The sequence below is a fragment of the Tuber melanosporum genome (assembly GCF_000151645.1).
Source record: "Tuber melanosporum whole genome shotgun sequence assembly, scaffold_118, strain Mel28".
Classification (NCBI taxonomy): domain Eukaryota; kingdom Fungi; phylum Ascomycota; class Pezizomycetes; order Pezizales; family Tuberaceae; genus Tuber; species Tuber melanosporum.
Window position 1 is genome coordinate 166420 of NW_003298775.1, and position 15507 is coordinate 181926.

General features: G+C 46.9%; 1 protein-coding gene; it reads right to left on the reverse strand.

Annotated features, from left to right (window-relative positions):
• Nucleotides 1-14214: 14214 nt before the first annotated feature.
• On the reverse strand, nt 14215-15438 carry GSTUM_00001761001 (uncharacterized protein; the record flags this gene model as incomplete). XM_002835782.2 has 1 exon in its annotated part: nt 14215-15438. The coding sequence occupies one exon, from the start codon at nt 15436-15438 to the stop codon at nt 15256-15258; it is 183 nt and encodes a 60-aa protein (XP_002835828.1). The 3' UTR covers nt 14215-15255.
• Between the last annotated feature and the right edge of the window lie 69 nt (nt 15439-15507).

The following is a 15507-nucleotide window of genomic DNA, read 5'->3' on the forward strand; positions in this document are numbered from 1 at the left end:
TTCAATTCCATACCAGATGAAAACTCGCCATTAACGGCACCGAAGCCCATATCCCTATCCTCTGAAGGAGTCATTGGGATATTGCTGTAGGCAGAAGGAGGGGGTGGGGGAGGAGTAGTAGTAAATGCAAGAAGAATGAAAGGGGAAATAATTTCTTCCCAGAGGGAATTCAATGCTGAGCGGAAAATCATGTCAAGTTATTTTTAAAGGCGACGGGAATCTGTGATAGTGAGGTGAGAAGGAAGCTTGATTGGAGGTAGATGAGGGAGAGGGATGGATGAGAGAGACAGGGATGGGTGAGGGAGAGGAAGAGGTGGGGAGTCTCAGGACTATCATACGTTCCTTAGAGAAGTCGTGCTAAGAACCCGAGGGGGGTGGGTAGGGAATTTTTGGGAAGGACCTGTGGGGTTTATCACTGGCTTTGTATCCTAGCTGGCGACCTGCCATTGGGGGAAATGGCTCGTCCGATGTGAGAGAAGGTGGCCCCCCTAAGTACTTTGAGATGCGATGTAATAGGTAATCCTCGGATATTACAGCCCCAGCGCCGTCTGGGCCGTAGAGTAGCTAAGTTCACATACCGGTAGCCAGCTGTGTCTTATCGAAAGTAGTTCCGATTTCCAATACAGGACATCACTTGCGAGTCGTTCACAGGAGATCACTCGCCTATTGCAAATCCTCCTAAACGCAAACCCAAGTCTGACTCCTCGCAAGTGTAGCAAATAGCATTGGACTACTTGATGGCACAGGTCCTCCGCGGACTTTCTTCCCTTCCTCACGACTCCTACTTCAGAACAAAGGATTATTTCAAGACAAGGAGCGAAAGAACTGTGTGTCCCATAAAATAGTGACGAGTGATCTAGCGCTAATAAGCCAGCCTAATTTCACGCTCAGCAATTCCAACGGACTTTACACTGTCGAAACCTTAGGTATCGGATAGGGTTCTCTAATCACCCAACTCCTATTCGTTTCAGTAAAGTCTGAAGGTATGTTGAGAGCGGGTGGGTTAATAGCAATCAGAAATCCACCTCCCCCATATCCGCCTTACAATAAAACATTTTCGGGGGCACAGCTTTTTGTTTTTATTTTTTTATTGCAACCCAAGAGCTGTGAGACTGACTAACCAACCAACAAACCAACCAACGGGCCAATTTATCCACCCATCCATCCACTAGTCACCCCCTAACAAATAGACCACAAATATCAATCGAAGCAAAAAAAATGAAAACGAAAAGATTCAACATAACATGAAATACCCAGCTTGACAATGCTACACTACAGATATCTGTAGCGTATACCCAGATATTATTTTTGCCATGAGACTCTCCGTTTAGGAGATGATCTAGAGTTAATAGGGAGGGAGAGCAAAATTTTAGGAAGAGAATTGAGATCCCGGATAGGAAGAATTTGGGGAAGTTAGAGGAGATATGAAAAAAAAAAGGAAAGAAAAAAGCGAGTGAGTAGTCAACAACAGTTCGGGATGGGGGAGGGGCATCGAATTCAAAGCCGAGGATATCTGCATATTTTAAGCTTTAAAGAGTGAATGTCCTGGAAAAATATCGTGCGAAATAGCTTCAACCACCACCAACGTTCTCTACCAGCTTCTCAAGCTGTCAACTTTGTTCGGGGCTCCATCCTTAAATGCACACGGATCGTCCGTGTATACCACTTCTGACCCATTGAACCCCTCGTACTCATTGTTTCTGATGGCCTCCATCAGTGTAGATGCATAGATGATAGAAGCACACTCCACATAAGCCACGATCCCCAGACCACCATTATGCTTTCTTCTTGTCTTCTCCTTCTTCCCTTTGACTGATATCACCTCGTTGTACCCGTCTTTGGGTCCATTCGCGCAAAAAGCTTCCTTTAGCTCTAGATTGCTCTTATCGCTAGGGCACTGGTACACCTTGATCATGCGAGAAGCGGAGCTGTCTATGAGGTCACCGATAAGGTTCTTGCTAAGCGGTTCGATTGCGTCCTGGGCCCAGTTCACCTCGACGTTGAAACGGCGATCACATTCCTTAGCATCGGGATCCTTGTTAAAGAACTCCCAGAGTGCCTGTGCATCTGCCGGGTGAATAAAAGCGATTGTAATCGAGTTGATTTCCGGAAAGCTCTTGACATATTCCAGCGGGCCACCACGTACTTTATTCAACAAGTATTCAGGACCCGGGGGGTCCTTAGAATATCTGTCTGGAATGACACCGATAGTCAAAACTCTCTTGAATTTCCTCGAATTATAGACCATAATGCTCTTTTTCTTGGCATCGTCGTAGATCTCGAGGATGCTCCTAGGTTGTTTAACCTCGGTGGCTTCCTCTACCGGAGCTTCTGGTTCAGGTTTCGGTTTGATTCTCCTTGGCATTCTACTATTAAAGTCAGAAACCGCTGGGGTAATATCCGTCTCTTCAATGAGCCTTTCGACTTCTTCTGTACCCATTCCAGTGCCACTTGGGGGAGCAAAGTCACTAATGTACCCTCCTGTACCCCCACGGAACGAATTATTTGATCCCGCTTCAAAACGGTAAAGGGAGTTCCCTCTAGAAGTGGGCTTCGCTAGAGACGACACTTTTTTGTATGACTTTGGAGATTTGACTTTTGGAAGAAACAGCGGCGACCCGGGGCGCTGAATCGGAGGATTAGTATATCCCTCACTTGAATCGGTGTCTGAATCGCTGACACTGCCGTAATCAACCAAAGAACCCTGTATATCATCATTGCCTGCCGAAACTAATTTCTCAGGACGGGAAGCGGCCGGGCCCAGTTCAGAAGCCCCATCACGACCCTTCTTTCTTCTCTTCTTGACGTTCCCACCATCTGGCGACGAGGAGCTGGCACGTCTTGTCAGTTTACGGCCCCCCACAGTCTTTTCCTTCACGCTGGCTGATTCCCTATTCCCAGGGACCCTCGAATCTTTGAATCGAGAAGCCTCCTTCGTACCCTTACCGCTTTGCGATGACTCCAAGAGGAGGGTTACAGGCCTGGCTTTGACCAAAGACCCCGAGCGCTCCGCGGGTATGGGGGGTCTTGAGGAAGTTGCCCCTGCACTACTAACAGACTCTAGCATACCGACAGGACCAGAAACACCCCAACGCCCCGAAGAGCTCTGGGCAGGCAGGCTCCCCTGTTTCGGGCCGGATTTGGTCTGAACATTTCCACCGGGGGGTGTAAAAAACTTTTTCGCCCAAACAGCGGGCTGGGATGGAGTGGGATGGGTGATATTAGGCTCGTTCCTCTGGATGGTCTGTATTTCATTGGACGCGAGACGTCTGGGGGACCTCCAGGAATCAGCGCGTTGCCCCTGCGTAGCGATATCGGCTGGTGAACGTTCTGGCTGTGCTCGAGTGTGGACAGAAACCTCAGTCCTTAAGGCCTTTTGGGAGATCTGAGAGATTTGTATTAGTTTATACCTCAAACTCAAAAATCATATCACATACCTCAGCTCTCCATTCACGAGGAGGGTTTGGCTCCTGTACTCTACCCAGACTACTGCCGCGATTCTCACGATCTGACTGATATTCCCTCTTGGGTTGGGTACCCACGAGGCTACGTGAGTCCCAACTTCCATCCCCCACATTATGGTGCTTATCTGGAGCTCTAGTAACCCCCCCACCCAGATTGCGAGAGTTGTCGTAGCTCCTAGGAGTATCGTTACGGAAAGCAATTCGTCTATCGGGGCCCCTTGCATCTTGCGAGCCAATTCGATCTCTCGTTGCTGGTGGACCAGGGTGTCTAGTAGACGAAGTAACATGTTGTTGGGGGAAAGAAGGATCCCTTGAAGTCACATGAGAAACGTCAAATATTCGGGGGGGAGGTTGCATGTGGGCTTGTGCCAGCGGTGTCGAATTCAGGGTGTGTACAACTAGCGCCGTTGAAGGTTCCTGCACTGGCGCCTGGGGATACATTAGGCTACCGAATTGTTGTTGGGTAGGATAATTGTCGGCTCTTCCTGTGATAGCACTCTGTAAAGCTTTGATGACAGCCTCTTTCTCATCAACCTGCTTCTTAAGATCCTCAATAAGATTTTCATACCCCTCGGATCTCCTCTGTGCCGCTTCAATAGCTGACTTAGAACCTTCTTCAACTCTCTGTTTTTCTGCTTTATGTTCGTCCCAAGTCCTACCAAAGATGGTTTGATTGGAGGCAGTTTTGACGAAATCTAGCTCTTTCATTTCTTTTTCAACAAGCATTTGACGATAGCGGGCGTCGGAAAACTCTTCGTCATATTTCTTACGAAGTTCAACTTCCTTTTTGGCCCAATCTTTTCTGTGCTGTTTTTTGAGTTGGTCTAGCTTGAACTGCCATTGAGAATTATTATGGTCCCAGGCCGAGGCGGGAACCATGATAAGGTCACGGATACTGCTTCCGCCAGCCATGCGCTCCATAAGACTAAGGATTGTACTGGCAGCAGGGAATTGCGAAGAATCCAATGGAGGTTTGGGAACAAAGTTGGCTGGAAGCTCTGGGGTAGGTGAGCGGGAGTCGCGCGAAGGAGGCTCTACCCTTGGCTCAGGCTGTTGACTAAAGGGAACAATTATGATGTGACGGTCCTCCTCAGGAGGCATTGGGCTAGGAATATGGGCCATCTCGAATATTTCGATGTTAGTAATAGATGTAAGATATTACTGTTATGCAAACTTACCTTTGGTAGTATATCTTAATATATCCTGATGTGAGAAAAATCTTATTCGATTTCTGATTCTCACGCTGCAACTTTCCGGGTTGGTGACGAGGCTCAAAAAACTACGAAACTCTAGGGATAGGAACTAACCTTAAGGAAGAGGACGATTTTTTTCTTCTTAGGCAGGGTCCACAAGTAGAAATGCCGGATTTTGTCTCCCGCTGCCTGAATTTGACAAATTTGGAAGTCGGCCTTTGTGTTCCCCTCTACCATTCAGTAAAATAAATAAAAATTCTTGAAGATATGCAATTCTTAATTTGGGTATTCTCACTTACCAGTGCTGGGTATTAATAAAGGCAGAAGATGAGCTGCGGATAGTGGGAAGTGTTAGAAACAAGAGGTGAAGTTGGCGGTCTGGGTTGGAGGTTCTCAGAGCGAGAGACAGAGACTCTCTCAGGCTAAACCGCCAAAACCGCGAAACAAGGGAATTTTCCCGTAGTGACGACGGATTTGGAGGTGATGTGATTTTTAGAGGAGGAGAAGAGAAAGGGCAGGAGAGAGAAGGAGAAGGAGGGAGCTTTTACTTTCTGTTTTAAGTGCACGAGCCTCGTCATCCATGACACGTGATCACCAGAATTACTCGTCAGCGAGTGAGACGTAATGACGAGGATAGGACAAACAGCCTAGGGAGGAACGTAGCAAATCTCATACGGAAATTCTTAATATCACCGCACCTGACACATCTAAAGCTCAGTTTAACTTCCCAATTACAGTGGGATATCAATACCATACACAAACCCAGATTACAATGTATTCGGGCATCCGGAGTGTAATTTCATGATATGTACTTGTAGCATATCACTAGCATAGTCGGTTCTCAGATCGTGCGAAATGAGCGCAAGGAGGGTCCAAAGGCCGCGGAGGAGGCTGCAAGCCCGGCTGTGTGTAGAGCAGTACCGGCATCCCAACTAATTCGGATCCAGTCAGTGTTGGCAGGCGGCCAGTCCGGCTCGGCTTGAGCACAACCAGGCCGCCCTGGGCTTTTCCAAGAGCGGACCTGGCTGGATTGTCATCCACGGTCCGGCTTCTGGTCTCATCTGGCCTGGCCTGGCTGGACTGCGGATATCTGCAGGCTTCTGAGTGATTTGATGTGACTGCTATAATTCTGGGGGGCTTTCTGGGTATTCGTATAAATTATTATGGATTGAGCGACAAACGAACATATGCGTCAACAACCTCTGTGCCCACATAGGATGTTTCTATATTCACCGCCATTACATATATCCTAGGAGTCGAATGACCGCTCTGTGAACCACCTAGTATAGATCCCCATGCACTATACACTCACATTCTTGTCTAAATAGTTGTATCCAACAGGGAAATCACAATCAAGAAAAGGATCATGCGGAGCCATTAAGGTGAAGGGTACTAGAAGAAGGATATAGTGGAGGAGCAGCTATAATGAAAATGGTTAGGTATTTAACGGTTGTACTGATACTGATGTGGTAGGGAAAATAGCACGAAAATTTAATCATAACCGAATAATATTTGCTCATGTGTGATATACACACACTTTAGGAATATATCGAGTGATAGGGAATTTTCCAGCATCCGCACTGTTCTCAAAGCTGGTAAACATGGTAATATTCCTTCTGTGATTTCTATTCACATGTCCCTGAGCTGAACCGACGGCAGATATCTCCAGATATTGCATGGATATTAGCGAATATCTGTAAACAACTTCGGGCATCTTCAGATATCCGCAGATACTAGCATGCATTTGAAGATGCATGCCACACACTGGCACTACCAAAATAATTACCAATCCGATGGCATATGCCGAAAGCCTCACGGTGCCGCCAGGTATCTATGAAGCCGGCAGGCTTTAAAGAGGCCTGACCTGGCCTGATTGTATATCTGCCGGCTAGCTGTGGGCCTGCCTGGCCGCCTGCGAACATTGGATCCAGTCTTTCAGAATGTTTCACTGAGCGCAGCGAAGCACCAACACTAATACTGGTACTCATCTGAGCTCTCTCGTTTACTCCAGGGCCAAGCTGAGCACAGCGAAGCTCACCCCTGCATACGCAACACCGCTTTTCGTGATAGAATAAGTGTATTGTTTGCTTTGGGCAGACTACAATATTTGTCTATATACACGGAGGTTTCCTCTAGATTTGGATCTCTAGCAGAAGCTTGAAATACACACTTTGAGTCATTGATATTTGCCTTCTTCAAAATCCCGCGTCTATTGGCACAATGAACTGAAAGACGAATTTTGGCAGAAGTTATCATTCCGCCTATAGTACTTCACAGGGGTGAAATTTATCTATTTCTCCTAAGCCGCCAGCCTATAATATTATTATGGGAGACATCCGGAACAAACTCCCATGACCCCATGCATCCCATAAGGCAACCCTAGCGTTCGGGTTCTTAACCTAAGATAAAAGGAACAGTTTAAGGCCCTGTTTGGTTGCGCTGGGCCCATTTTGGACCGTTCTAGTGTGAAATGGGAGGACCTGTAGAAACGGTTGCCCATTTGGCGGCACCATTCACTAGTGGCAAGCACATGAAAACAGAGGAAAGTTTTTCACCCTGGAGCCTCTTGAAATCCTTCTTGAATTGGAACTTTCAACACTCCAACTCACTTCCCAAATTCAGATCTCTTCTGGGCCCCCCCGCTCGGCGCTCCCAGCTCTCCCAGCTCTAGGTACCGGCATCTCCCAGCTCCAGCTCCCTGCTCCCCCAGCTGTAGCTGCCCGCTCCGAGTCCCCCTGCCTCAGCTTCCTGCTCCCTCTCCCACTCCTACTAGAGACTTTGCGAAAAAACTCACGATGTGAGCTGAATGCCATTACAGACCAACCAAATTGCTAGGATTTAATTCTGGAGACGAAATCGCCAACTTCCTACTACCGCTCCCAGCTCGCGCACTTAGTACTCCTACTTCTACTACGACAACTCTAGATTCGCACTCCCAGCTCCTACTCCTGCTCCTACTCCTGATCCCAGCTCCCGGCTCCTACCCCTACTCCTACTACTGCTCCCGGCTCCTACTCCTACTCCTACTCCTACTACTGCTCCCAACTCCTGGCTCCTACTCCAGCTCCTACTCCTGCTCCTGGCTTCCGGCTCCTACTCTTACTCCTACTCCTACTCCTACTACTGCTCCTGGCTCCCGGCTCCCAATCCCACCTCAAGCTCCTACTACTGCTCTGAGTTCTTAGTCCCGGCTCCCCGCTCCTAGGTCTTACTCCTACTGCTACTACTACTACCATAAAACCCCTTGCATTTTGCTATATCTGGCAGCTCTGTTAACTCAGTTAGCTCGCTACTGCTCTGAGTTTTTGGTCCTGGCTCCTGGCTCCTGGCTCCTACTTCTACTACGTCTACTACTGCTACTGCTACTGCTACTATTTCTACCAGTACTTCTACTACAGCTTCTACTCCTCCCTTCAGACTGCGAACACCCACCCCTAGTACAACTACTACCTCTACAATTGCTCCTACTACCCTAAGCTCAATCTCCTCACTTCAATGAATAACAATAATCTTCAAGGAGGGGCATCTTCTTATCTGAATATTGATTCCTATTTCAATTTTACCTTTACCTCAATGTTCCAACTCTCAGTCAGCAACAGACTCAAGACAATGACTCTGTCCTTATTGAAAATCCACAGTCTACTTCTGATATGCTATCTGTGCCTAGTGGCAGTCAGCAAAACCCCACTCTGATTGTGGATGACATGATTGTTCCATCCTCCTTTACCAAAACCCTTAAGACTCATAAACCTCATGGAATATCAGTAGAGTGTATCGTATGCAATTGCTCAAGAAAGACAAAACTTAAGTATACTTGTTTTCCTTGAACTCGGTGATAAATCGCCACGAAGTATTCTAAAGGAGAAATCAGAAAGAGTGAAATTAAGTATCTGAGCATCGCACTAGCATTAAGGACAAGAATACCCGTTTTAGATTTCTCTTTTTTTTACGCTAAACCACCATTGCGTTACAAAAAGGATTTAAAAAATACCATAGTGTCTTCCCTATGCCGAAAACACCCCCAGTTAATTATAGTCAGAAAACTGATACAATGCCCGCAAATTCGAGAGTTTGGTTACTCACTGCCCGTCATGACACAATACCCGTCGGTTAAATTTGATGGAATGTAACAGCCCAAAGAGTCTAAGGTCCCAGAGGAGAATAATATCAGATTATCTGGCGTAATGGCATAGAAAATAAAACAAAATCAATCGACTTTCAATTTTTAAAAAGAAAACTACAGTAAAATACAAAACTTTTAAAGAAAAGAAATTGCCCTCAGCAAAAGCTCCACCTGCCTACGGATTTCTGGAAAATGCCAGAGAAGTACTAGGGGCTGGTATAAAGTCTTCGAACACACCAATGTCGCTTGCTGTAAAAAATCCCTAAATACAAGTGAGGTCAAGAAGGGTGTGTTCGATCGCTAAATACCTGCCCCTAGTATATGCAATAGAAAATAGATAGAAGAAAAAAAGGACATAGAAAATTAGGAGAGAGGAGGCCGCCGGCAGGACCGTGAGTTATGTCCTGATTGGCGACATGTTGAGCAATGTTGAATACCGAAATCTGGCACTTCCGGTAATTGCCCAAGACGTTGCTGTAGTTGTATTCGCTTTCTCTGTTCTCCAGGCCGACGGCGTACTGTTTTTGGCCTGCCCTTAGGATTGCCTAAGATTGGAGGAAGACAAAGACCGCCCGGAACCGCTGCTGGACCACCTAAATCCAAGTGCGTTCTAGGGTCTGGTTGTCCCCAGGGTCCAGGTCCTAGTAGGTTAATATTTGAGATGGACGGTGGAGATCCATAAGTTGGTGACCGAGGCCAAAACACACTGAGTTCGCCAGTTGGAGTACTAGTAAGAGTAGTTTGTGAATCGGTACGAATTGTGGCTAGCTTAAAAAAGGCTTTAGTACCATACGCACAAGGGCGCTCGGTGGGAATGACCCAATTCCGTTCCTGAAACTCCTCTGTTTCCCCAATGCCCTGAGATTCGGATTCCCGTAAGTCTTCAGCTAAAAGATGAAGAGTGGTGGTTAAGAGCCCGCGATTAACCCTCTCACCAGATGCTATATAATTGAGCTCTAAATCCTCCAGGTTTGCATCAAAAGGGGTTAAGAGAGGTGTGATATCGATTGGCTGAATGTTGTTCTTGTAGGTATCTCGGAAGACCTCAATGCTAAGGTTCTTTGGCATGTAGTCGGCTGGTTCTTTACGGAGAGAGTAGATGCAAGCAAGAGCATGGCCGCATGGAACTCCGTTTTCTTGGTAGCGACCACATGAGTACCAAGCATGGGCAAGATGAACTTCGTAGAACTTGCCATTAAGGCCTGTAACGTGAGCTACATTATGGTCAGAGAGTTGAACACACCGTTGCTGTCCAAAGGCAATTGCTTCTAAGATTTCAATTCTGGTTAGGGTTTTTTAACCTAAATTAAACTGAATGTAAGAGAAGTGAGGATAGATATTAGAAGATAATAACTTTCAAGAAGTCTTGCGCATACTTGGTGAACCGCTCTCCTACCAGATACTTGGTCTGGCCCTCCTCCTTCCGCTGAAACCGTAATTGCATATGCTTATGCCAAATAGCATCAAGCAACTCGAGGCATGGCAACCGGCGCTCCTGCTGTAGTGTTGAATTGATCGATTCCGCAATATTTGATGTATGGTGCCCATAAGTCCGCCCAGGAAAGTACGGTGCTGCCCACTTCGTTCTGTCTATTTTACTGATATAATCAGTAAGGGGAGTACTGAATTCCATAATTTTGGCTAAGATCAACCGGTAGGATTCCTTGGTTCGGGTATTTGCCAGTTGAGCCGATAGATCTCGTGCTTTTAGGCCAAATCTTTTTGAATATTGTCCTTAATGTGCTGGGTACAGTAGCTCCGATAGGTAACTGGCAATTCATCATCTGCTGATTCAAGGCCTTTATCCCGATCACTCATCACTGTAACCCTAGGCCTATCTACCTCTGGGATTGATTGACGAAGATGAATAAGAAAATAGCGCCAAGAGTCTTCCATCTCACTTTCCACCATCGCCCAGGCAAGTGGAATGGCATGGTTTTCAGCATCAATTCCCACAGCAAGAAGGAGAACCTGAATAAACTGAGTTTTGGTAAATGTTCCATCTAGTGCAATAAATGGCCGGCAGTGAAGGAAGGTCTGACGTGAGGTCTAAGGGCAAACAAAAAATCTCTTAAATGAATTTGTTTCTGGATCAAGGGCAAGATGTGCATACAGGTCAGGGTTTTGCTGTTCAAGAAGTCTTAAATACTGAGGAAGGCGAGTAAACTGATCCTTTTAAGAAGATAACCCGCTGCGGATTATGGTATATTTTGCCCGGGCTGCCATATCATGGGCGATAAGTTCTTGGTAGTGATGTTGTACCGCCTGTACTATCGCTCGAGGTTTTGTGTCATTTTCAATGACTAAAATCTCAGGGAGTTTCTTAATCAACCAGTTTAACCTACTCGCAGCAGTACGCTTAAACTAGGCTGAACTAACAAAGGTATGAACGGGTGAAATCGATGTAATAGCAGCATTTTGGGTAGCCGGCTGGACCACAGCATAGATACTGAAGGGACAGGTGGATAGCCGACATTTGATACTAATACGGGATGGATCGGATTTGTGAATTCGGTATGGAAATTTTGCAGTTACTGACCAATCTGCGACAGCGGACTTGAAATCCTGTAGGGAAGGGAATTCATCTCCTAGTTGAATGCTCATTTTGCTCTCGAGTGCGTCAACTTGGAAGTGGTAGTATACGTATACTTCTCCCCTGGGTAGGCTTCTTCAATCCATTATCTATATATGCACTACTATCCTGGGCTAAACATTATAAGTACTAGTATGGTGAAAGATTTTCATCAACAAATACGGGTGCCTCTCCTGTTGAACTTTAAACTATTCAGGTTTAGTTACATTCCATCAAATTTAACTGACGGGCATTATGTCATGACGGGCAGTAAGTAACCAAACTCTCGAATTTGCGGGCATTGTGTCAGTTTTCCGTAATTATAATACCTGAGAAACAAGTTGTAAAAGTGAAAATATCATTGCACGTTTGGCATGTCGAACAGATCCTTATTAGGTTTTTTATTCTATTAGGTCTAAAAACCTCATAAAAGGAGAAATTTGGGGAAGGAATGTCAGCAAAGGTGATCGGCTACATCATGAGACCAGAAAGCGAGGCCCCATCCGCTCTTTGGGGGAATTTGAATATAGCCCCATTTTTTTTTTTTTTCAAATAGTTTGATGCCAAGCCGTCCCCGCGGCGCTACATCTCGACGGGCAGGGCCATATCATACGCAGAGGTCTGAAACTCGGCTCTGGTGTTGGCGCTGTGAAACTTTGGAAGAGCCACTATGAAATTGAATAAGTGTCGAAACATCAACGGTTCCATGGCTCAGTTGGTTAGCGCGTGGTGCTAATATCAGGTGATGTTAACGCCAAGGTCGAGGGTTCGACCCCCTCTGGAACCATTCTTTTTGCAATTTTCCACCGCAAATTGGCAGGCGGGCAAAACCATCTAAGCGTAAGCAAAGGGCTATTCGGCCCGTCGTCGTTTTACGGGATTGAAAAACAAGAATCACTTCAACAGGTGTCAACGACACGTTGAAGGAAATACAAAGACGAATGCTTTTCAATCGGTAGTTTGCAAAATTCGTTCCACAATTTTTCGCTTCCAGACTCTTTGACAGTCCATCAGCTGCGAAACTGGTTTTATAATGCCGAACTGCTCTATAGAGGGCGAACCAAAGTCTCCCAAGTCCCCCCCATTTTTATTTCTCAGGAGCAGGTCACCAGTAGAGATGTTGAGATGAAAAGGCTCCATACTCAATATAGTATCTCTCAAGTCAAGGCGGCCGCAGCTAACTACCAGCCTGTCCTAAACCCGGAGACGTCATTGCGGGCCATGAAGAAAAGAAAAAAAATCACGTCTGTAACATCTCGTCCCATGTTTGGCTTATCATAATGCACGAATATCTTACCCCTCCACTCCCCACACCTCCTATTCCAACACCCCCAACACAATCCAATTACCGAGCAGGTCAGCTTCTCACCAACAAGAAACCTACCGAATCCCCCCCTCCAGGCAATACAGTTGGCGCAACTCCGAACCTAAATACCGAGTGATCCGTGCTGTAAATCTCTCCGGGATACACCTCCTCGCCACGGATACATACGTTGGGACTTCTAGGCGCCATTCGAAAACCTGTGCAAATATACAGTAAATGCGGAATCACACACTTGCCTCGGTAGGGGAAGATCGAGCATATCTCCTGCTTTGCGCTCGAGATGGAGAGCGCATCTGCCGCGGTCGGATGAGCCCAGCGCTAGAATCCACAACGCCCAACAGAGCAGGTCTGTCGCGCTTTTTTCTTTATTCTTTTCTTTTGAGGTTACCGTTGGGGTAATTTTGGAACTATGATACACTAGGGTGGAATAAACGAACAGTGTGCTAGGGCGTTGGAGATGCTTCTCCAGGTAAGGTGTAATGTTTTCTTAATATAATAATATTATTATTATCATCGTTTGTCTCAGAAGGCAAGCTTCTTTTGGAGTGTTCTCCTCGCCCCTTTTACTCATGAGGAAATTCCGGACTGAAGCGCCTGGCCCAATTACTCAAGTCCTTATGGTACCGCATTCGTGAGGCCGGATGATGATATTCCCGTTCATCTCCACCACCGTTTTTCTTAGCGGGAAGGTATGGGTGGAAACAAAGAGATTGACGAGTGACCGGTCATGAATCTCTCTTAAATGCCCAATAGGGTGTGAAAAAAGAAAAACAACATTACTAAGAGATATGCTCTAACTCTCTTAATAATAAGATATGGCAATTCCTGCTGCAGTTCTCGTCACTGTGGAAGTTGGTACTTACTTGCTGCCGCACTGTCGTGAGAATTCTCATCTCTTACAGTACCAGAATTTGTTTGCTCTCTTCCTAGTTTCTCTCTCCTCTATCCCATCATATCCCTTTCCTCCTTCCCCCTCCAGAAACTGCTCAATATGGCAGAGGAAGTGGTGCAAAACTCCTCCTTCTTTTTGTTTCTCCTCCTCTCATGCCAAGTACCCCGTCGCAGCAAGTGACTTACTATTCGACATTCCGTTATTCTTCCTCTCAACAAGTTAATTCCTAATCGCACGCGTTAGAAGTAACCAATTGTGTCACTTACGGTCACCGATGATCACTTTCTTCCGCATCCAGCCTGCTTCTCCCTCCCCCCCCACTTGAATTTGGCTATCATTACTACCCCTTCAAGACAGCTAGCGAAACCTAGTTGCTTTGCCCGACAGACATTTGCACCAATTATCCAACTAGCTCATCAGCTGATAATCTTGCGCTTACATTTCCTGGCGAGGGGGCATACTCATCCAGCCGTTTGCGTGCTAGTTCCTACTGCAGGTAGAGTCGGAGAATGGGCAGGGATAGGTCCTAGACAAGTGGAGGCCCTTTGAGGCATGGTATCATATATTCCTTGGCGATCAAAATCTTATTTAGCACTTCTGATTCCCCACTGCTCTCGCCTTTCCACTCTTCTCCCACTTGAGACATCCATTAACATGATTCACCCCCCTCCTCCTCCCTCTACACTTTCCGGCAGCCTCTGATACAATCCTGCACTACTCACGCCTGACGCCGGTCCCCCACCCCCCCATATCTCCCGGAGAAATCGACGCCCTGATTCGTTCGATCTCTGCTCATAGAATTCAATAACTGACAAGGCTTGCAATCTCAATTCCAGCTTCAAGGCTAAGAAATTCCAGCAGAGGAAGATTCTCGTATGAAGGCATTTACCGATATGCTCTGTATTGCTGTGAAAAACGCTGCTATAACGAGGCTGTCGCACGCTAACCACGCGAGCGTGCTTGCAGGTATCAGCACAATGAGCTGGGTGAATTGTTAGTGACTATCCACCGCGAATCCCCGCCAGGTGCAACTCAATTACTCCCCCCGGACAAGGATTCCCTTTAAGCAATTACCAAGCCCGAATTTATCCCTGTCGGAAGAACTCGGCATTGCAGTTGTGGGTTTTTATGGTTGAGACTTTCCGGCTGAGAGACGCCCGCTTATCAACCCAGATGGCTTTCCGCGACGGGGTGGCGTATCATGGATAAGCAGCTGCAGAAGACTAGGACCCCACCCAATCCCTGCATGCAAGGAGATACTTGCAATGCACAGCTTACTACGACGTGTGCAACAAAGATCAGCGGTCTATCAAAGGCCACGTTTTCGAACCAGGTTTGGAATCTCAAAGGACCGGTTGGCCATGGTTATCCCTTCCTTCGGATTCCAGGGAAAGGGCGCAGGGTCCACTGCCAATCTTCCAAGGCGCCCGAGTGCGAAGTTATGACCATGAGTAATCCAGTAGCTGTTGATATAGATATCTAACCTTGTAATGCCCTTTTCTGAGAAGGCTTTGCCACCCAAACTCCAGAAGGATGGTTCTGGGTATCAGAAGTCAGGTAACTATTCTACCTCCTACCCGATTTCGCGCATTTGCAGTTCCACTGTCCCACCCGCCCCGCGGCGCTCCTCCACGTTTGATACGAAAAACTCGTTGTGGTGCGCAAAGCGAACTCTTGTGGGGCGAGGCTAGGAGAAGGAGCCAAATGAAGAGGTACGGCCGCGACCCGGCCGACACGAAGGTGAAGGTGCTAGAAGGGAAAGCTTTGGTGGCAGTATGTGTCGGGTACCGTATGGTGATAATGAGTGATATCTAGCAATTGCGCCCTCGTGGGAGGAAAAGGGGCCTCTGATCAAGCCGACAAGTTTCATCTTCCACGGCGGCTTATACCCCGCCGGCAAATAGGCAGGTGGGATCCTTGTGCGGTTGAGTTGGCGAGC